The 21,019-nt window shown below is 39.3% G+C and overlaps 1 protein-coding gene across 4 annotated transcripts; it reads left to right on the top strand.

Moving 5' to 3' along the window:
• Nucleotides 1-495: 495 nt before the first annotated feature.
• On the top strand, nt 496-20,230 carry nsd3 (nuclear receptor binding SET domain protein 3). 4 transcript variants are annotated; one of them, XM_079448487.1, is made up of 23 exons: nt 496-917; nt 2,217-3,238; nt 3,339-3,498; nt 3,636-3,790; nt 4,669-5,232; nt 5,320-5,440; nt 5,574-5,674; nt 6,153-6,198; nt 6,678-6,808; nt 7,057-7,182; nt 9,619-9,745; nt 10,256-10,453; nt 10,533-10,712; nt 12,991-13,014; nt 13,899-14,055; nt 14,139-14,341; nt 14,474-14,586; nt 14,741-15,010; nt 15,270-15,386; nt 15,472-15,613; nt 16,097-16,203; nt 16,526-16,730; nt 17,128-20,230. In XM_079448487.1, exons 2-23 carry the CDS (start codon nt 2,264-2,266, stop codon nt 17,406-17,408), a joined length of 4,503 nt encoding a protein of 1,500 aa, XP_079304613.1. In that variant the 5' UTR covers nt 496-917; nt 2,217-2,263; the 3' UTR covers nt 17,409-20,230. The 4 variants fall into 4 exon arrangements, with proteins under 4 accessions (XP_079304613.1, XP_079304612.1, XP_079304615.1 ...); XM_079448489.1 differs by lacking the exon at nt 496-917 and adding an exon at nt 1,031-1,143; XM_079448488.1 differs by lacking the exon at nt 496-917 and adding an exon at nt 1,256-1,516.
• The last annotated feature ends 789 nt before the right edge of the window (nt 20,231-21,019 follow it).

The raw sequence follows: 21,019 nt of genomic DNA, 5'->3' as shown, positions 1-21,019 counted from the left end.
AACAATTTCCTGTTCACATTTCTTATTAAAATCTTTTGCAAATCGTTTTAAAGACATTATCGCGCTGTATTGGCGAACGATCGATTTACCGTTCTCCTTTATCTATTGTTAGATATTATGTTGTTTCCTAGCTTTTTTATTCAATCCCATCATGTCAGTTGGATCAATAACGTTAAATGTAAATAAATACACAATGGGGAACACAGTTGATATTGAAAAATGCATTATGTGTCATCTTGATTTAATTATTGTTGGCAATATTGGTTAATCTAAGCCAATAATACCGTTGAGCTATATTGGTCTTTTTTTATTCACATAAAGATCAAGAGCACGATTTCTTAAAATAATGATATTGACTATTATTAAATAAATAAATATAATAAATGAAAGAATGCATTGCAAAAATGTTGCATGCGTTTTTCCAAAACACACGAATCACAGCGCATGTCACATACAACTATGTGATCACATCTTAAACTCGATTATCATACACTTATCTCTAATGTTTATTTTGATGTAATCGGGTAAAAAACTACTCGTCCCAAGATGCTCCTCACATCACGCAGCACAGCCAATGGGGGCGATTTTATTTTGGCGCTGAGACACAGGCCTTAAGCAGAAGGGGGCTTTTGTTACAGCTAGAGGGAGGGAGACAGCTATAATAAAATATATGGGAGCCCAATTTCCCTAGGTCTGCAGGAGCATCCCGCAAAAAAACGGGGCCTCTCCCGATTTCACAGCCACACATCCTATCATGGGTATCGACATACGACTGATCTAGCCCAGTTTTTGCCCATACAACGGATCAGATCTTAGAAACGTGGAGTCATAGGTCTTTGTGTGTTCTTTGGTTTATGTTAACTGCACCAGGGATCCAATTTATTTGGTGTATTTGTTTAGAATGGAACACGCTGAAGGTACAGACGCTTTTATTCTACCGCTGTTTCGATGCTTGATGTTGTTGCGTTAAAAAAACAGCACCCGCTGCATGCGTTTGTGTTTTTAACAATAATAAAGCAATGCTTTTCAGCACACCTTTCCGTCGAGATAGCCGCTGGTGGAAACGTTATCTGGCCAATTTGATTTAAAGGGGCACTGGCAGCCATGTTGGCATGTTCGCATTCACTCCTTCACTGTTTTAAGGTATCCGCATGATGCATTTGCCCAAGAAGCGTAGAAATGTGCATTGAAACGCGTGTTTTATAAATTCCCCATATGATAAACTTGAAAGTGCATGTGTTAATGTTCCTCGTCTGAGCATGTTAGCACATCCGCTAACGCCGCCTTTCATGTTATGTAGCGACATCACACGGGTCCGCTTTGCATTTTACAGGGTTGCTGAGAAAACAGCATCTGTCTTAAGTACACAAGGATCTACTTTTCGATGTTCGTGACCCGTAACTTACAACATTTAGAGCGATCTCGTGTATTTTATTACAACATGAGTGATAAGGGTTTGTTTTGTGATCAAGAAAATGCTAGCAGGCTAATGTTAACCAGCTGCTGGCCATTGCAGGTTTGTGTTTCTTTTAAATGCAACGATATTTGAGATTAGTTTATTTACAAACATAGTTTATTATTCTGTGGCATGATGTGATGTGACTATTATTTTCCATTGAAAATGTACCTCGATGGAGTATTTTGTTATTACTAGAAAACCAAAACAGTCTAAATAACCCCCCTTGTTTTGATAGTAAATGGCCGTTTCTTTTTTGACAAGTTAGTCTGTCAGTTATATTTTTATTATAAAGAGCAGTTTTGTTTAATTTCAATTACACGAGTATTGCAGTAATGCATGCAGTCTTGACAAACGTAGACTTTTGAGGGAATGGCGAAATATTTTACATTGCTCATTGGAAATAAATCTGCTTTTTTTTCAAGACTGTGACACTTTGGTGTATATCTTGTTTGGAGTTCCCTCATAGCAATCAAACATGTCCAAACTTTGTAAACTAGTTTTCAAGTTTTATATAACAAATGTTACATTTATCTCCGGAAAATGAAAATGCATTGTTTTAACAGCATCGAAAACAATCACAAACATACAAATCCATAACATTGACCTCAATTGACCCAATGCATACATTTTTATGAAAGCGATTATTTTAAAAGTGTGTCCGTAGTAGCTTTTCACTGGATGGTTTCAAAACAAGGTACACATATGTGTGTCTGTTACGTGCTTTATATAAACATATTCTGTCTCTTTAATATTTCAGCAGGCCCTGTAAAAAAAAGGGAAACTTAAGGATGCTGGAGCAGAACAATGGATTTCTCCTTCTCTTTCATGCAAGGGATCATGGGAAACACAATTCAGCAACCCCCTCAGCTTATTGACTCAGCCAACATCAGACAGGAGGATGTCTATGAAGCCATCAGTGACCCCGGAGATGACGGTGGGCAGCAAAACTTTGAGTCTCCGTTGGAGTCAGGCTTTTCTTACCCTGCTGAAGACCTCCCAGTCATTACAAACGGTTACCCGGCGAGTGTAGGTTCCTATGAACAACAGGCCAAATTCGCCTTGTACTCTCAGTTCCCCAATGGCTCTGCTAACGGTTACGGTGCCATTCGAAATTACGGGGATCACGGTTTGCTGCTCGGCGAGGGTACGGTATTGAGACAGCCGGTGGTCCAGGAGAAGCCTCAGACGCACATCTCGCCTCCACCGCATCCCCATCACCACCATCAGCCTCATCATCAACACCATCACCACCATCAGCAACACCACCCACATAACCCGCTGCTGTTACCTCACCACCATCACCCGCCTCCTGCCTCCCACCTCATGCCTCAAGTCTTACCACCCCCTCCGCCCTTGCTCCTCTCCTCGTCTCCACCCATCCTGTCGCCTCAAGACAGCACAGTTTCCAACCCCATCGTACAAGCCACCACCACTCCCAAAAAGACAAGCTCCCCTGAGATCAAGATAAAGATCATTAAGACGTATCAAAATGGCAGGGAGCTCTTCGAGTCCTCGCTATGCGGCGACCTGCTTCAGGAGGTTCAGGCCGGTGAGGCTTCGAGGAGAAGACATGAGCAGAAGAAGGAGAAGAGGAAAAAGAGAAGCAGCAGACACGGTGGTTTTCCCGAACAGGAGGGCCTGCCGCCATGCAAAGGTGTGGAGGAAAGATCAGGGATGGTCCAAAGCTCTGCACAGCTCAGTGAAGGTCATGTCATAGCCGGAGAAGAACAACCTTCTTCAGCCCTCAAAAGCCCCAAAGCAGAACCCAAGGAACAGAGAGTGAGTTGCATTTGATATTCTTGTCACATTTTTGGTAATTTCCACTTCAAGATTTTAAGGAAGTGATGGGTTACATCTGCCAAATTTGTGTCTTATTTAGGTCGAAAAGCACTTTCCTTCAGTCATCACAAGCACTGGCTCTTGTAAAGTGTACGAGATCGGTGACTTGGTGTGGGCAAAGGTTGGAACTTATCCTTGGTGGCCTTGCATGGTCTCATCGGACCCTCAAACTAACGTTCATTCACGTATGAATACAAGAGGTGATCCACCTACGGCATGCAAATAAACAGACTTTCCCTATATTTACGATAACCTTTTTAGTGGTGGCCTTTATCCAAAGCGACTTACACATTTAACATCTCATTTACTAATGCGTTGTTTACATGGTTCCTTGTAGGTCTTAGGGAATACCATGTGCAGTTTTTTGGGAGTGTTCCCGAGAGGGCCTGGGTCAATGAGAGAAGAACCAGGGTGTACCAGGGTGAAAGCCAGTTCGACGAGTTGCAAGCAGAAACTCTACGGAAAACAACTAACCCAACTGAGAGGCAAAAGGTATTTGTAACATTTGTACACATTTGGCAATGTTTCTGTGGTCATTTGGATGTGGGTCATTCTTGCAAAACAATTGAAACATCATGGATGTAATGATTTTAAATATAAAAGATATTCAACATATAAGTAAGATCATTGTGTTCTCTACCCTCCAACACAAAGAATCGTTTTAACATATGGATGAATTATTTTTGTATCTGATTGAATTTTCTGCTGAAATGCCTAGAACGACTATGCCTGAGTGCATAACATGTTGTAGTTGAAACAGTTAAACATGAAAATATTCTGAAGAAATAATTGGATGTTCTCAGTTGACAGACTATTCAAATATTTGTAATAAAAATAAAGAAATGGTGGAAAAAATTAGTGTTGACTTATGTTCTCGTCCTCCATAACATTTTAAAGGACTGTTCACACACACACACCTTTAAGTTAAGCTTTTTAGATTTGCTAGTCCCTTCCAAATGGTTACCAGGTTATCATATTTCTCTAGTTAAAAGTTTTATATTCTCTTGTCGTACTGTGTAAACAACAATATTTATTTTCATTATTGACAGCATTAAAAAGCTACATTTATTATTTCCTATTAAAATATATTTTATCAATCTCTATGGTGAATAAAACATGGCTTGGGCATCATGGCTTCTCTTATTTGAAGCAAAACGTGCTATGGTATTGACATTTTCTAGACTGATGTCATTTTGGAGTTCTGAGAAAGTTTGAAACATTTTGAAATGAATGCTTTTAAACATTTCAGACCTTGTTTTTGATGCCTAAAAAGAATATTTGTTGATGTAAGTATTTAAAAAAAGTATGGAAACCAAGATGTAGTGAGAATTACCCATTGTGTTTATTCTCTGTGTGTTTTTAAACTGTAGCTCCTGAAGCCTCAGTCTCAAAAGGAGCGTGCTCAGTGGGAAGTGGGCATGGGCCACGCTGAAGCCGCCTTGTTGATGACTCGAGAAGAACGCAACGAGAACTACACCTTCATCTACGTCGACAAGGAACCTGGTGCTGCAGACGCTGTGACCTCACCTATGCCTATGGGAAAAACCCTTCCCGAAAGGAAGCAGAGACGCTCCAGAGCCAGCAGCAAACTAAAAGAAGAGACGATTCCTCGCCGGCAGCAGCCGCGGAGGCAGTGCAGCATCAACAGTCTTGAGGAACCATCATCTCCCAATCAAGGAGATGATGATGATATGGACGACAAACAGCAACCGTGCAGTCCTTCCGAACCAGACCCCCAGGAACCCTCCCCACCTCCGGTCAGGACGCCCTGGAGGACTGCTGCAGCCCGCAAGCTCCTCCCACTCTCCATAACCATGAAGAAACTCAACGTGGAGATCATCAAATGCGACTGGCAGCTCCAGAAGGAAAAGCTGGATATTCCTAAGAAGGTGGAGAGTGAGGAGAGGCCTTGCGATCAGGGTCGCTCACCTGAGGTACCTTGCATTTACTCTCACAGGATTTTCACCAGAAACAAAATTTATTTTAGCCAGGTTATCAGAGACGTTTGATTTGTGTTGCAGGGGTCCAGCGATAAAGCCGAGGCAGAGACTTGTTCCAGTGAAGAAGAACGGGCCGCGTCTCCTTCAGGCTGGAGTGACCAGGAGAGTGCAGAGCACGCATCGCCGACAGAGCAATCCTCAGGTGCGATCACACAGATGAGTAATACCAGCTCATGGGAAAACTTTCTTTGGCTTTGCAAAATGAGCTGTTGATTTGGTTATTAGCAGTATGATGTCACTGTGATTGAAAGTCTGTGTTTTGTGCCGACAAACAGAGCCTCTAGAGAGAAAACAGCAGCGCAGGTCTGTGCGGAGCCGCTCCGAGTCAGAGAAAAGTGTGGAGCCAGTGCCAAAAAAGAAAGTGAAGAAAGAACAGGTACAGGACAAATGCAGGGGTGTCTGCCTATGAGTCATTCATAATAATTCATGCTATATTTTATATTAGACTGTATACGTTTTGATTCCTTTGAATGTGTCATTGGGATCACATAAAGGTGGATAACAAAATAACAAATAAGGTATAATCCACAGCTAGCCATGTTTATTGGGTTTTATTGCACAACGTTCGCAGATCTTTTTACGCACAGCTAGCTGTAAATTATCCCGCTTATACCATGGTCATTTACAAAGCAATGCTGTAATTTATGTTAACAGTGTCATTTTAGATCAAACAGGTTATGTTTGTCAGTTCATTTTTAATGTAACCAAACTGACTGGAGCTACCCGTGCGTATATGGGATTTAATGCACACCTTCTAGCCAATCAGAATCGAGTATTCAAACAGACCATGGTATAATTAAAGAAACTGTGATGACCTAACTTCGCTTTTTGTGTGTGTTCGTGTTTTGGTGCAGATGGAAACGGCACCTCAAATGGATTTCAAAACAGGGTCACAGAAAGGTGCTAAACACTTTGCCATGAAGGATGAATCTTTTACTTTATTGCATTTCTAATTTTTAACTTTAAAGGATCAGTTCACCCAAAAAATTCTTTCTTCATTTACTTAAACTTGAGTTGTTCCAAACCCATATCAAGTTCTTTGCTCTGATGAAAGATATTTGGAGGAATGCTTAAAACCAAACAGCTATTGACTTCCATAGGAGGGAAAATTGCTTTATACATTTCTTTGTTCTGTTGAACACAAAAGAAGATATTTTGAAGAATGTTTCAAAGAGTTCTGGGGCACTTTTGACGACCATTGTCATTTTTCCTACTATGGTAGTCAATGGTGCTGACTAAATGACGACAGAACTTGTATTTTGGGGTGAACTGTCCCTTTAAATGCAATGAGTTATGGTTATATCATAAATATTTACTTCTCTATATGTTATGATCGGTTATGGATTAGTGTCTGAATGCTGACTACTCCAATCCTGCAGGAGCCAGCGAGATCTCAGATTCATGTAAGCCGTTAAAGAAACGCAGCAGAGCCTCTACAGATGTGGAGATGGCCAGTTCTCTGTACAGAGACACTTCTGACTCCGATTCCAGAGGACTCAATGATCCACAGGTCAGACCGCACTTCAAACACCATGTACTGTCGAGGAAGTCAGTAATGGTATTTTAGTCCTACCAAAACGAATCATGCCGTGCACCTGAGCATTTTAAATACTGTAACCTGTTAGTATGCAAATAAGTATTGCGGTTGTGAAACCGTAATTAGTTACGGAGTTGATTTAGCACATTTTCACAGCCAAAATGGTAAATGAGGTTTTTTTTGGCGAAGTCAACGTTTGGATCCATTTTTAATTCATGCAGACTGCATTCGGGAAGCGTTCAGACAGTCCTGCTACAGTAGATGCTGATGGATCAGATGCCCAGTCAGTGGACTCCAGCTTGTCCCATCAGGGGGGAAGCTCTTCAAGAAAGGACACAGTTTGCAATGTGAGTACTGTCATGAAGGCCAGTCATTCCAAACCTCGAGATTTAAACATGTTTTGGTTGAACTTTAATCTATTGAACCGTATCAAGAATTAGAATTAGGTCAAAAGGTACAGATGAATACAAAACATTTTCACATTTTAATGGAATTAACAGCTCATCACAAAGTTACTGAGCAAAGACCTAGGTCTCCAGACTGTGACTAAAAGGCTCACATTTGCGACCCAAAATGTTATTTTGCGAGTGATCTTTTTTGCAGAAGCTCGCCACTGGAGTCCATGCAAATTTACAAATTTTTATGATAACGGAAGCGCTGCACTTGCAAAAGTAAATCCAGTGTACCGAATGCCAACGAGTGAGAGAGACAGAGAGAGAGAGAGAGCTGTGCATGTAAACCTCACTCCTCGACCCCAAGAGGTCCTCTAGTGACAGACACTAAGGGCTGCGGTCTTTCCTCGTAAAACTCCAATGCCTTGTAGCAGGAGCGGTGCGACCGTTTACACCAGCAGCTGGGCTTTTTTCCGCATGTCAGCGCCAGCGCTCTGCTCTCTGTTTCTTCCACACTCCGCACGATTGTTGATTTTAGCGATTGTTATTGACAAATATACAAACACTTCATGAGCGCATTACTATGATGCGTGGTTTGCTGTGACCGATTTGAGTGAGCCTGAGGAAAAACAATGTGATATTTGAGACTTTTAATACAAAACTATAAAAGAGAAGTTCAGGGAACGTAATTTATCTATCACTTAAGACACTTGTGGATCATTTCAAGTCCGTTCTCATGCAAATTCTCGTGTTAAGTTTGTTTGAAGTTATCTTTACATTGTGTCGTGTTATTATTACAAACTAATAACGTATTAACACAACCCCTTTTCGCTTTGAACTCTATAAACAATCAAATATTTACTCTTTCATACACTATATACAGTATAATATATTAATATGTTCTTGACATGCACCTTCTCTGTTGGTTCAAATGAATTCAGAGTACAAATTTGGTCTGGTGTATTCAGAGTTTAAACCGCAGTCTTGGCATCAATCAAAAAACTTCTCTGCCTCTTTTTAAATAAGCAGAACCAAATCTGCTATCAACTGCATTAAAATCAACAGTATAGACAGGCAGTATTTTAAGATGATTTTATCACATTCACACACATTAATATTTGTTGACAAATGTAAACACATTTAATACTATTCCATGGAACTCCGGAGATTTTTCCCAAACTTACGTGCAGAATTAACATCTGCAGATTCCGTATGACCTTACTTATGAGGAAAAACAACTTGGAAAAAAACTATGTGAGCAAAACCTATGAGAGGGAAGATGTACACACGACATTTAAAAATGTAAGGTCATGTTAGGTGGCTCTCGTAAAACAAATTTGCCTCATGTGTTTTTCCTTTATAGGAGCCAATGGCTTTTTAAAGGCCACGTTTTGTGCTGTTTTTGAGGCTTTGATTATGTTTTTTGGGGGTTTTAACAATGGATGTTCATGTTTCCAATAAAAAACGCTTTATATTTCTTACATATTTCAAGTCTATTGTTCACCGCTGTCCCTCTTAAAACAAAACTACTGGAGTCAATCCTTCCAAAACGGTCTGATTGGGAAAGCTGACCAGGTCTGTTGTGATTGGTCGTTGCCCCCCTCAGTACATGTGTATTCATAAAGTTTGGCTTTTAGCAATAAACAATAACAATGGCGTCAACTTCACTTTATCAGTTAAAAACATGCAAATCGATCGAAGTGTAACGGAGGTCTGCTAGGGCATGTGCAAAGTCAATCTTTGTTAGAGATCACAATTTTTTCCTACTATGTCGAGGGAAATTGCAGTGTAACAATCTCTTACCAAACACTACTCCAGCGGCTCTTCCTCTTCTCCAATGAAGACCTTGCCCCTCTCTTGGCGTATTCCTTTGGGCGGAGGTTATTAAAGCACTCGGAATAGTGACATCATGTACCCGGGAAGTAAAGTGCTGTAGTCCGATTCCAGCTGTTCTTTGTAGTCCTTGAAAAGCTAATTAAAGACAATATCTCGCTTGGCACTGAACTTTGACCTTTATCATTTTGCAGGTACTGTTTATGCTCGAACCGCATCATTACACACTAACTAAAGGTTGAAAAATGTGATCACATCTTTAATAGATTTTTGTTATCTGGAGCCCTGAAGGCCTAAATATGCGGCTTATTTGGTGCAAACAAAACGGATATTGTACAATGTCACTTTGTAGAAGTTGCAGTTTGTGACGCACAATATTAAATATTTATATATATCTATATATACTGATGGTGCTGTATATATGTTAAATGCACATCAAAGTGTAAGACAAAAAAACTGGGTAACAGGGTTCAATAAAGAGAAAATCATTATTTGCATATTGTTCATCGCTGTGGTCAAGTAATAGTTTTTTAGGAGTTCTTTTCTGTCATAATTTAGGTCTGTGAAACATTTGGGGATTCACTGGTGAGCTGTGAGGGAGAGTGTAACAGACTCTTTCATCCAGACTGTCTGGCATCCAACAACGGGACAGAGGGAGATCTCATGTGTACAGAGTGCAAGACAGGTGAGCCTGTGATCAAAACCATGAACCTGATTTTGCAGAGGTGGAACAACATTCCTGACAAATTGTGGTGTCAAGTTTAGACTTAGGAACTTGGTTTAGACCCCATACCTATCAACCTATAGGCACCATATAGAGAATTTCACTTCTTTGGACAGATTTGTTGTTCTGAAATCTTGACCCATTAACATGGCTTTACCCACCAAATGGGCACAATGAGTCAAAACAAACAAAAAGCTGAATTTTGTAAAACTCTGTTAAAACCGAATTACAAACCGACTTATAAAAGTGCTATCTTTGCTTATATTTGCTACAAAAATATTCACACCAATGGCAAATATTCTTCATACCAAACAGGGCTGTTTTAATATCGGAATTGCGTGACCAATGTGCAGTATTTAGACAATCATCATGGTTATTAATATCACATTTGTCATATATTGTGACAACATATAGTATTGTCAATATCAGTGTGTTGTGACCGATTTAACCTGTTGGTCTTCATCACTGTAGGAATGCACATCTGTTTCTCCTGCAACGAGTCCGAAGGCGAAGTGAATCGCTGCTCCGTGAACGGCTGTGGACGCTACTACCACGATACCTGCGCCCGCAAGCACCCTGGCACCACCACCGACACGAGAGGCCTCCGCTGCCCGCAACACAGCTGCACCACGTGCTGTCTCGACAGAGACCTTCACAAAGCCAGCAAAGGTAAGCAGTGCATCACATCAAAACAATGAAAAGTACATAATGCTATTCCTGAGAAGCAAAAGATCCATTTCCCGCTCAGGTCGCATGATGCGCTGCATCCGGTGTCCGGTAGCGTATCACACAGGGGACGGGTGTGTGGCAGCGGGAAGTGTCTTGATAACACCACACATCCTCATATGTAGCAACCACTCCAGTTCAAGGAGGAACGGACACTTCTCTTCACCTGTTAACGTAGGCTGGTGCTTCATCTGCGCTCGAGGTACGTTAAGACTGACAGTTATGTCATATCTGCGCATAACGGAACATGTTGTCGTTTAATAGGTTTATTTGTCCACTAGTGCATTTATTATAGTAAATGCATTATAAGATCTTGACCTAAGTTATGTGCAAGCACTGTAGCACTTTATATGATAGCTTTCATGTCACATTAGTATTTCACTATACTCTGGTCAGTGTCACTAATGTTCTCTCTAAAAAAGGTTACTTTTTAGTGTGACCTTTGACCTTCTGTCTTCATCTAATCCTGTACTTTATGCGTCTGTGAAAAATTAATACATGTTTGTGTCCTACTAATGAATAACATTGAATTGTCTGTAATTCTTCCAATGAGGGACTAAATTCAACTTTTATTTTATTTCATTTGAACGTACAGGTACTTTTCTAGTACCTAACACAGAAAATAGAACTTTGTGGTCAGATCATATATAATATCCAAAATTAGGGTTGTCACGATTATTGATAACCACAAGCACACCTTTGGGACTTTACCGTCTTTTCTCTTATTGTCAGTTTGTCTTGATTATTTCTAATATTTTCAGAATTTTCATTTTTGACATTATTTATTTTTAATTGAATAAAATAATAGAAATATTTAGAGGTGTTAAGTGTATCAGTATTATACTTCAAGTGGCAATTTTTTTTTTTATATATATATATATGGAGCACATAAAAACATTGAAATATTAATGAAACGAGTCATGAAACAAACAATTGTAATTATTTGCTAGACAATTAATAATTTTAATAATTAATCGTCAGCCAGATTTCATAATCGTGACAGCCCTATTTCCAATATCACATTGATATTATCAAACAAAAACAATCAAACATCATTTTTGGCTCATACAACCATGGCCACAGTTGAGCATCCCAAAATTTCTGTCTGAGTGCATTTACATGAGCAATTTTAAAATCAACAAGATGCGAGTTCATGTACAAACTATGTTTTAAAGTTGATTTATGATTTCACTTAGCATATTATTATTAAATGTTCTAGTGTGTTTAAATTTTTAGGTCAAAACCAATTAACCTGTTTTATACGCATCGGCAGGTGTTTAACACAGATTCAAAAAGTATCCTTCAGGTTTTTTGGTTAGGACTCTTCAACCATTAATCCTGATTAATCGCATTCAGAATTTTTTTTACATAATAATATATTTCAGTGCACTGTATGTACACATACATATATATATTGAGGAAATATTTGCACGCAAATACTGTATTTATTAGGGCTGACAATTGATTAATCGCAAATAACCACATTCAGAATAAAGGCCATTGCACATCGAGTCTGAAATAAACGCACGTTTAAAAATAAATACGACCTCAGGTTGTGTCCATCACCTTTACACACTGTCATGGAACTATTAAAACTGGGTTTGATTTTCTGCGTTTTTCGCACTCCTTAAGCATTTTGAGAGGCGTTTTGACAATTCAGAGAAACTCTACAAATGAGCGCCATATACGAAAAACCGCATACGAACATTTCAGACTGTAGATAATATATGTCTGTGTACTGTGCATGTTAACTTTGTATTTCTAAAAACATACACATACGTGCAAATATTAAAGAAGAATAAAAACATTTGTTTATAATTAAAATTATTGGTTAATGTAAATAAATACATGAACAATTTCCTAAATATGTGTATGCGTTTATGAATACAAAATGAATATGCACAGTACACAAATATATATTATGTAAACGCAAACTTTTATTCTGCATGCGATTTATTGCGGTTAATCATTTGACAGGCCTGATGTTAATGCACTCAGAATAATTACACATCGCCAGAGACCAATTTGTGATCAATTTGTAAATTCTTTAACCATCTTAACTGACTGTTTGAATGTGGATAATCTTTGTCGGTATGGGAGCAGTTGTGAGTAACTTTGTTTGTCAATCTTTGTCATTAACATCTGGCGAGAAAATTCAATGTTTGTACGACTACCCTCTTTTGTCTGAGAGCTCCCACTCCAACACCGAAGTATCCCTCCTTTCGTTTGTGTGTGTGTTCTCTTTCCAGGACTACTTACAGTATTAAACCGTGTGTCGTTTTTTTCCTGATGTGTGTTTTCTGGAATCATGGGTAGTTTCATTACTCATGACTTTTCCTGTTTGTCTCGTGTAGGGCTTTTAGTGCACGACCATACTGACACCATATTAAGTTCATATACCTTTAAGTCGCACTACCTTCTGACTGAGTCAAATCGTGCTGAGTTGATGAAATTACCTATGATTCCTTCTTCTTCGTCAGCTACCAAAAAGAATATTGGGAAAGGTAAAATCACGTTTTCTTGGTATATGTAGTTTGTCATCTGAATGCTTCACAGCTGTCCTATTGTAACTTTGATTTGAGTGCTTTATGTTGGTCATTCAGCTCGCAATTTTACGCTATCGTGCTGCTTCTAATGCAAGTAGTGGGCTTAAAATAACACTTACAATAAGGACCGTCCATAGCATTTGGGGTTTATTCGGGTAAACACATTTTGGTGATGGCAAATACACTGTAATGCATAAATCTGATCTTTTATCCTGGTAGGACTGGTATTAAAGATTCCCGCATTCATCTAGGTTATATGACATGGATCCTGTTATTCTGAGTCCGTAACGCTTTGGCTTAGCATTAATCGTTCAGCTTGTATCCAAATGACTTGCTCTTACATTTCTGTGTTTTCTTGAGCACAGTTCCAGCTTCTAAAACATATTTTGGATGCTTGTCTTGTGTCGTTCGGACCAAACGGTTTAAATGACTACCATACACACCATCCAAAATGAGTCGCTTTGTGTGTCTGCTAACGTACTGCAGGTGACGCAGAAAGGCTGTGTGCATCGCTGCATGTTTCCCATAATGCCCTTTTCTGATCATTCACTATTGGCTGCTTAAATCACATGGCACCAAAGCGCACACATTAATGTTATGCTGAAAGGTGTTACTCATCGAACCGTGTCCTTAAGCATGCTGAATTTTAAATCGGAGTATGGAATCTAAATTCATATACAAGAATTTTAAAATAAATACAACAATTTGTGATTCCGACATGCTCATGGACGAGGTTCGGAGAGTATCGCCTTCACCGGGAATGGACAAGCATGTGGTAATCCTGTGGGCCTGTGTGTATCCGAATGCGTGTTTATGTGTGCGTGTGTGTGCTTGTCAAAAAGGAGGAAGATTGTTGTGTTGCGAGGCCTGCCCCGCCTCGTTCCACCCTGAGTGTTTGAACATGGAGATGCCGGAGGGGACGTGGCTGTGTGGGGAATGCAGATCAGGCAAAAAGCCACACTATAAGCAGATAGTCTGGGTCAAGCTGGGCAACTACAGGTACGTTTTTCAAAGATAAAATGTTTTCTTCCTTCCTGAATTGACCATCGATTTGATACCGATGTGTTAAAACCCTTGTGTAGGTGGTGGCCTGCTGAGATTTGCAACCCTCGCTTGGTTCCATCAAACATACAAAGTCTGAAGCATGACATTGGTGACTTCCCAGTCTTTTTCTTTGGATCCCATGACTATTACTGGATTAACCAGGGCAGAGTTTTCCCGTACGTTGAGAGCGATAAGAACTTCGCAGAGGGGCAAGTTGGCATCAACAAGACTTTCAAGAAAGGTAATAAACCAATTTGTATCATGTTTTTTTTTGTCTAAAGGTATTGCTGGTACCGTTTTTGTGCAAATTGTGTTGAAAAATATGGAAATTATGGGGTTATATGGAAATTAAATGTTGTTTGTGAATGTTAAGCTCTCGAAGAGGCAGCCAAAAGGTTCCAGGAGCTGAAAGCACAGCGAGAAAACAAGGAGGCTCTCGAACAGGAGCGCAACTCTCGCCGACCCCCACCATACAAGCTTATCAAGGTATCAAGACTATTTTCCTGCTCTTCTTGAATATCTTTAAATTGTAATGCATGTGCCCCTCTGGGCAACTGTATAAAAAGTCAAATTTATATCTGTTACTTTGTACAGATACCATCTGCTTTTGTGTGACAAGGTTTTATGTGTCTTATCTCAGTCCAATAAACCTGTTGGCAAGGTGCAGGTGCACGTCGCCGATCTCTCCGAGATCCCCCGCTGCAACTGTAGACCCACAGATGAGCGACCATGCAGTCAGGACTCGCAGTGTCTAAACCGCATGCTGCAGTATGAGTGTCATCCGCAGGTCTGTCCCGCAGGGGACCGCTGCCACAACCAGTGCTTCTCCAAACGTCTGTATCCCGACACTGAGGTCATCAGGACCAACGGCCGTGGGTGGGGCCTGAAGGCCAAACAGGACCTGAAGAAGGTGAGCATAAGAGAATCTGAAAGCCGCCATAATGTTTTGGTTATATGCGTGTGAGTGACATTATCGTTTTCAGAAAGTTCCGTCTTGCAGTTTACATGAAATGAAAACGGTGGCGTTTTCAAAAAGTTGCACTTTAAGACCCGTTTTCAGTTAAAAACAATCTTGTGTAAACGGCCTCTCAAATATTGTGGTTCTGTTTCCTATTTGTCATAATTTGTAAGTTTCTTTTTACTGACCTTGGGTCTTTATTAATGTGAAGGGTGATTTTGTCATGGAGTACGTTGGCGAGCTGATCGACTCGGAGGAATGCAAGCAACGAATAAGACATGCCAATGAAAACCACTTGACTAACTTTTACATGCTGACTCTCACTAAGGTACTGTCATTTAATGTTTGCTTTAGGAACATTGTAGCACGCAGCCTCTGCACTGTACAAAACTTCAACTTCCTGTGTTTGTCAGGACCGTGTGATAGATGCTGGACCTAAAGGAAACCTGTCACGGTTTATGAACCACAGCTGCAGTCCGAACTGTGAAACTCAGAAGTGGACTGTGAATGGGGACGTGCGGATAGGGCTTTTCACATTATGCGATATCGCTGCTGGTAAGAACAACTGCTTAAAGGTCCAATGTGTGATTTTTAGAGGCTCTATTGAAAGAAATGCTATTTAATAAACATATCTATGTGTTCAGAGGTTTTGTAAAAATGTCATCTCTTTCGGCAAATTTTGTCCTGTGAGAGCTGCCATAGTGCTTTTAAAGTGAGGGGTGGAGTGAGGCATTGGTTGCAATTTGCAACCTAACCGCTAGATGCCGATTAAATCGCCTTAAACAAGATGTTAGGAGAGCATGTAAATCATAGCCACGTTTATTGTGGCCAATATTGAGATCATGATTATTTAACATGTATTAACTTGTATTTATTGTTTAAAAAATAACTGTATTTAATAAAAAATATATAAATTAATTAATATAATAAAATATAAATAAATAAAATAAAATAAAGGTATAAACGCCTGCATTTAAATAATGTATATAAATAAATAAAATGTACATTATTTTAATGAAATACAAAATATTTTCACAGACACGGAGCTGACCTTCAATTATAACTTGGACTGTCTGGGTAACGGAAGGACGTCGTGCCACTGCGGGGCTGAAAACTGTAGCGGTTTTCTTGGAGTCAAGCCCAAGGTAATGCTTAATTGAACTAGACAGGAACTAAAATTTGGATCCAAAATGGGTCATTATTGGGATTAGTTTAAAAAAAATGGGGCTTCAGGATGTCTTTGGACGGGGGTCGCTGTGAATGAAATTGAGAATTATGTCCAGCTGTTGTGGTAACTAATCATTAGCCGTATTGCTGGTTATGTTTTATATATTATATGTTTATATATACTTTGGGGGGGGTCTCGCATCATTGTCACCTTTTTTCACCCCGATGAGTTTGCATCCCTGCTTAATTGCAGCTTATATTTTTCTCCTTTTGTTATCGTGTTATCATGACCTCCTGTAGAGTGCAGTGGTGATGGAGAGGGAAGAGAAGGTGCGCAATGCCAAACTCAAACCTAAGAAGCGTAAACTGAAGACTGAGAGCAAACAGACTCACGAGTATTTCTGCTACTGCTGTGGAGAGGGTGGAGAGCTGGTTATGTGTGACCGAAAGGACTGCCCGAAGGCCTATCACCTCCTCTGCCTCAACCTGACTAAACCTCCATCTGGTACGTGTTGTCCGGGGCAGTTGAGTCTTGTAGTCATGCTATAACAGACAGTTTGGTTAGATTAGCTTTGCTTTTTAGGTTACATTTAACATAGGTCACAGTACGTATGAAGTCAAATTGGTCATCAGTTGTGTCTGCGTAGTCTGTTAGCACGCTAAATCTTTTAGAAAATAATTCAGACCAGTTTGTCATGTATACAGCATTTCTGCAGGTATTGTGACAATTCCAGTCGAGTGACTGTTGACTTTCAATAGAAACAAACCTCAGGAATGACATAGTTACACAACAGCATTGTGTAAAACTGAAAAGAATGCAAAGACGCATGAAAGTTGTAAGACGAAATGGTTACAAAACATAAACGTACTATGAAGAGATTTTTTTGTGTTATGCCTCTCAGGACGATGGGAATGCCCTTGGCACCAGTGCAGCGTGTGCCAGCGTGCCGTGTCGTCCTTCTGCCACTTCTGCCCCACTTCATTCTGCCGAGATCATGAGAGAGGACAGCTATCAGTGTCTACCATAGACAACCGACCCTGCTGCTCGAACCATGACCCCCAGAGACCCTTAGGGCCCCAGGCAAACCCCAGCCAGTTCACCATAAAGAATGAACCGCTCGAACTCACAGAGGAACCAGGAGAGGACGGTGATGAAGAGGCGGAGGAGGTGGAGCAAGAGTGACTGGGCCAAAGCACTGAGAAGGACGAGGGCTACAAGAATATCGCAACAAAGAACATTATACTATAACAACAGTGAACCTTAGAGCGGCCACACTTGGCTTGCTGGTTCACGTGAACTTACACAAAGTGAACTTTGGCATTTGTTGTTCATTCCAAATATACAGCAGCCGGTATTTCTTTTTAACGTATATCACAATTTACAGCCTCGCGGCAGAAAATGCTTATTTACTAACGTAAGCGATTCACATCTGGTTTTCTAAACAACTTTCACAGTTAATCGTCACTTTTTCAGCTCCACTTTTCCTCTTAAACGCCGGCAAACTTCGTTTCCAACGGTACCGAAACACTCTAGAAACACTTTATTTATGTACCTCATGTAAATAGCAAAGACTGTTGTAATGCGTGTCGGGTGACGTCAGTCACCCCTCGCCGGTAGGATTTCACTACGTCCGAGTTAGTCGCGGTTACATTCGAAAGACTCCAAGTAAGGTTTGTCAAACTGCCGCCCCATTCCAGTGAGTTTGTGATTTGTAAGATATAATCATTAATATATTTATGTCAGTGTTTACATCCATTCACAATGTACAGTATTATTCATCTGTATTAGTCAATTTGATATCACTTATGGGATTGTTGTATACGTGCCCTTTTTGTCAGCAGAAATACATTATTGCTTGGCCGGTACTGTATCGCCATCATGTATAAGAGACACCTTAATTCAAAGTAATGAGTTATAGAAGATCAGTCCAAACGGCAATGTTCGATGGTGTAGTGTTAAACAGCTGTCCATATGTATTTCAACACTGCCACGTGTCTCTTAAAGCAAAATATTTACCGCCGTGAGTATTGAACAGGTGCCAGTGTTTAAAACAAATTACAAGGAATCCATACATTTCAGAACAGCGCTAGTTGTGAGACTGTGAGTACAATCTTGAAATGTGTTTTTTTTTAGATTCATGTTTACATTTGTGTTTTACAACATGCAGGTGTAAATATATTCGAACTGTCGTTTTATTTACCGTAAAGTTACCAATGTATTCATGCATTATCGTGTATACACGCATAGGATATATTGCTGTACAATAGAGACTCGTTTTAAAGGTAGCTTTACCTTAACGGCACACTTTGGTTTTACGGCTCGATGTTTAGCATCTTTCTTGTATTACGGTTTGGTTGTAATGACATACGCTACTATGCTAAAAGTGAACAGCTGTCATAACGTGGCGAGACGTAGGGATGGCAGTGTGTAGCAGAATTATCCTCTCTGTGACCTACTTGATGTGAATCTACTCGATAGCTTTGATCTTGGAAGAACCTTCACCACGCCTGCGTGTTAACATGTCAGTTTGAACTGTAAAGTACTTTGTTACTGTGCTAGTATTACTGTGCCACAGTTTGCTCGGGTGGAAGAATCATTTTCTACGGCGTCAAGACCCATTGGAGGCATATGTATGTTTTTATAGACTACAGTGCAAGTATTATACGTGATGGCACCACCAGATTGTCACTTTATGGAAAGGAGGGAAGGTGCTTTTGGTCTGCTTGACTCGGTTCCATTTTGCCTTTTTCTTTTCTGTATTTATTTTTCTTTGTCTCGAGACGGAGGGTTTTTGGTGGACGACAAATTTAAGGAATTGTAAAGATTGGACTGCCAAACTGAGATTTGTATGTTTGTGAAAATACTCTGTAAACCTTTTCTGTTTTGAAAAATGGAGGCAATTCAGGTTTTTGCTTGTTTGTATTCTGATTGTGTTTCTCTCATTGTCATTTTTATAGTTTGCATTTATTTTTATATAGGTTATATTGTTTTTATCTTTAGAGACCATAGGCACTTTTGTTCCTGAAATACCAATATCTGCCCTTATGTTTGTAATGAAAATATCAAGGCGAGACTTCTCGTCTGGTTTAACTTCGTTTTTTGGCCTTCTTTCATCGTGATCACTAGAAATTGCCAATGACAAAAAATAAACAAATGGCTTTGTAACTTCAGTACAGGATTTGGCTATCATGGAAAATTCATTCTCATCGGTGCCATATGTTTATACCGTGGCTTTATCACTGGTTTGCCTGTAATTGATTTGTCGCTATATCTATTTTGCCGCATCAGATGTTAAAAGTGTATTACCTCCATTGATTCCAGTGTTTGGTGTCAGTGCACTGTACTTTGTGTACATTTTTTTGTGTATTTGAAGGTGTCATAATCATTTTGTGCTATCCACGCATGTTCTTTGTGTTGCTCAAAATGAACTCAGTCGGTGTCCTACCGACTGACACGATTTGAGTTTATGTACCGAATTCACATTCCTTTTAAATAGATTGTTTACTAATTCTTGCTACTGAGTTACAGAGTTTGTGTATTCGTGTGTTAACGTAAAATTTTCACCATGCACATTGAATCGGACTACACACTCCAACTTAAATAAAACTTATCCTAAATGATACAGCTTGGGTAGAATGTATGTCCTCTCCCAGTTTTTTTTATGATATAGTCATGAAAAGAGGCTTCTTCAGCTATGTTATGTAGCCTATGTCATTGCATTGTGTAAGGGAATGATGCTTGATCAATTGTACATATCTGGGAAAAATCTCAATTGTCATATTGTAGTGTCATAAGAATGCTGTAATATTGCTTCTGAATGTTTGTGAACGTAGAAACATTTTGTACATTTCTTTTCTTGTATTTTATTTGACCAACTTTTGAGATGTATTTCTTCAGAATTCATACTTTATTCTGAGAGTACTTTAAGCGACATTCCACAGATTTAAACGTTTTCAGACTTGCCTGGTTTGACTTCAATAAACTGTAATGAATGTTCAAGTGTTTCAATCTAGTTTGTTTATAATTGTGGTCACATACTTAATAGTAAGCTATAAGTAAGGAAGTGTGTAGTTTTAGCAGGACTCGAGGCTTCGGAAGACATTTCACGTCAAAAGGTTGGGACTTTTAAGACGTGTGACAGTCTCTAGAGGGAGCGTTGCTTTATTATTTGATATGTCAGATACATTTTAGCGAATCGACTCGTTCGAACAGCTCATTATAAAGAATCGGTTCACTATTTTGATGAAGTCATCGATTCAAAACTTACTTTAGCTTAACAAACAATTACCTACTGCACGATTTAACTCTGATTCTTGTATTTCATGTGCCAGACTTTAGCATATTTGATTATTCGAGATAAATGTTAGCGAATTCATTTATTCGAACAGCCTATTTCAAAGAATCGATCAAAATGATTCGCTTTTATGTTGAAATTGTTGTTTAAAACTTGTATTAAATCTCTTTATAATTGAAAACTGTTGGATTTAACACTATATTTATTTTCATAAATATATTTTATTGACTTTAAAGGGTGCATTATTTTATTGAGATCAGATACATTTAGGCGAATTAGTTCGTTCAAACAGCCCGAATCGATGAAAAAGATGAACTTTTAAATCATCCTTTTAAAGTGATATAAACGATTACTGTAACAAAAATAAAGAACGTAATATGTTAAGATTTAACTCTTTGACTGAATTAATATAAGGTTAATTTAGATTAAATCACAGTTAACTCTAAAAAAAACGTTTGAACAAACTTAACTTTTTATTTAATATTTAAAAGTATATTTA

The sequence above is a fragment of the Barbatula barbatula genome (assembly GCF_947034865.1).
Source record: "Barbatula barbatula genome assembly, chromosome: 24".
Taxonomy (NCBI): domain Eukaryota; kingdom Metazoa; phylum Chordata; class Actinopteri; order Cypriniformes; family Nemacheilidae; genus Barbatula; species Barbatula barbatula.
The sequence above is the reverse complement of the archived record's forward strand: the minus strand, read 5'-3'. Positions and strand labels throughout refer to the sequence as shown.

What these genes read in the sequence shown, in the direction of transcription:
- nsd3 (XM_079448487.1), top strand. Translation starts at nt 2,264, where the DNA reads ATGGATTTCTCCTTCTCTTTCATGCAAGGGATCATGGGAAACACAATT. An exon ending in CAGAACCCAAGGAACAGAGA is followed by an intron (nt 3,239 to 3,338) that starts GTGAGTTGCATT and finishes TGTCTTATTTAG; the next exon opens with GTCGAAAAGCACTTTCCTTC. An exon ending in TTCACGTATGAATACAAGAG is followed by an intron (nt 3,499 to 3,635) that starts GTGATCCACCTA and finishes GGTTCCTTGTAG; the next exon opens with GTCTTAGGGAATACCATGTG.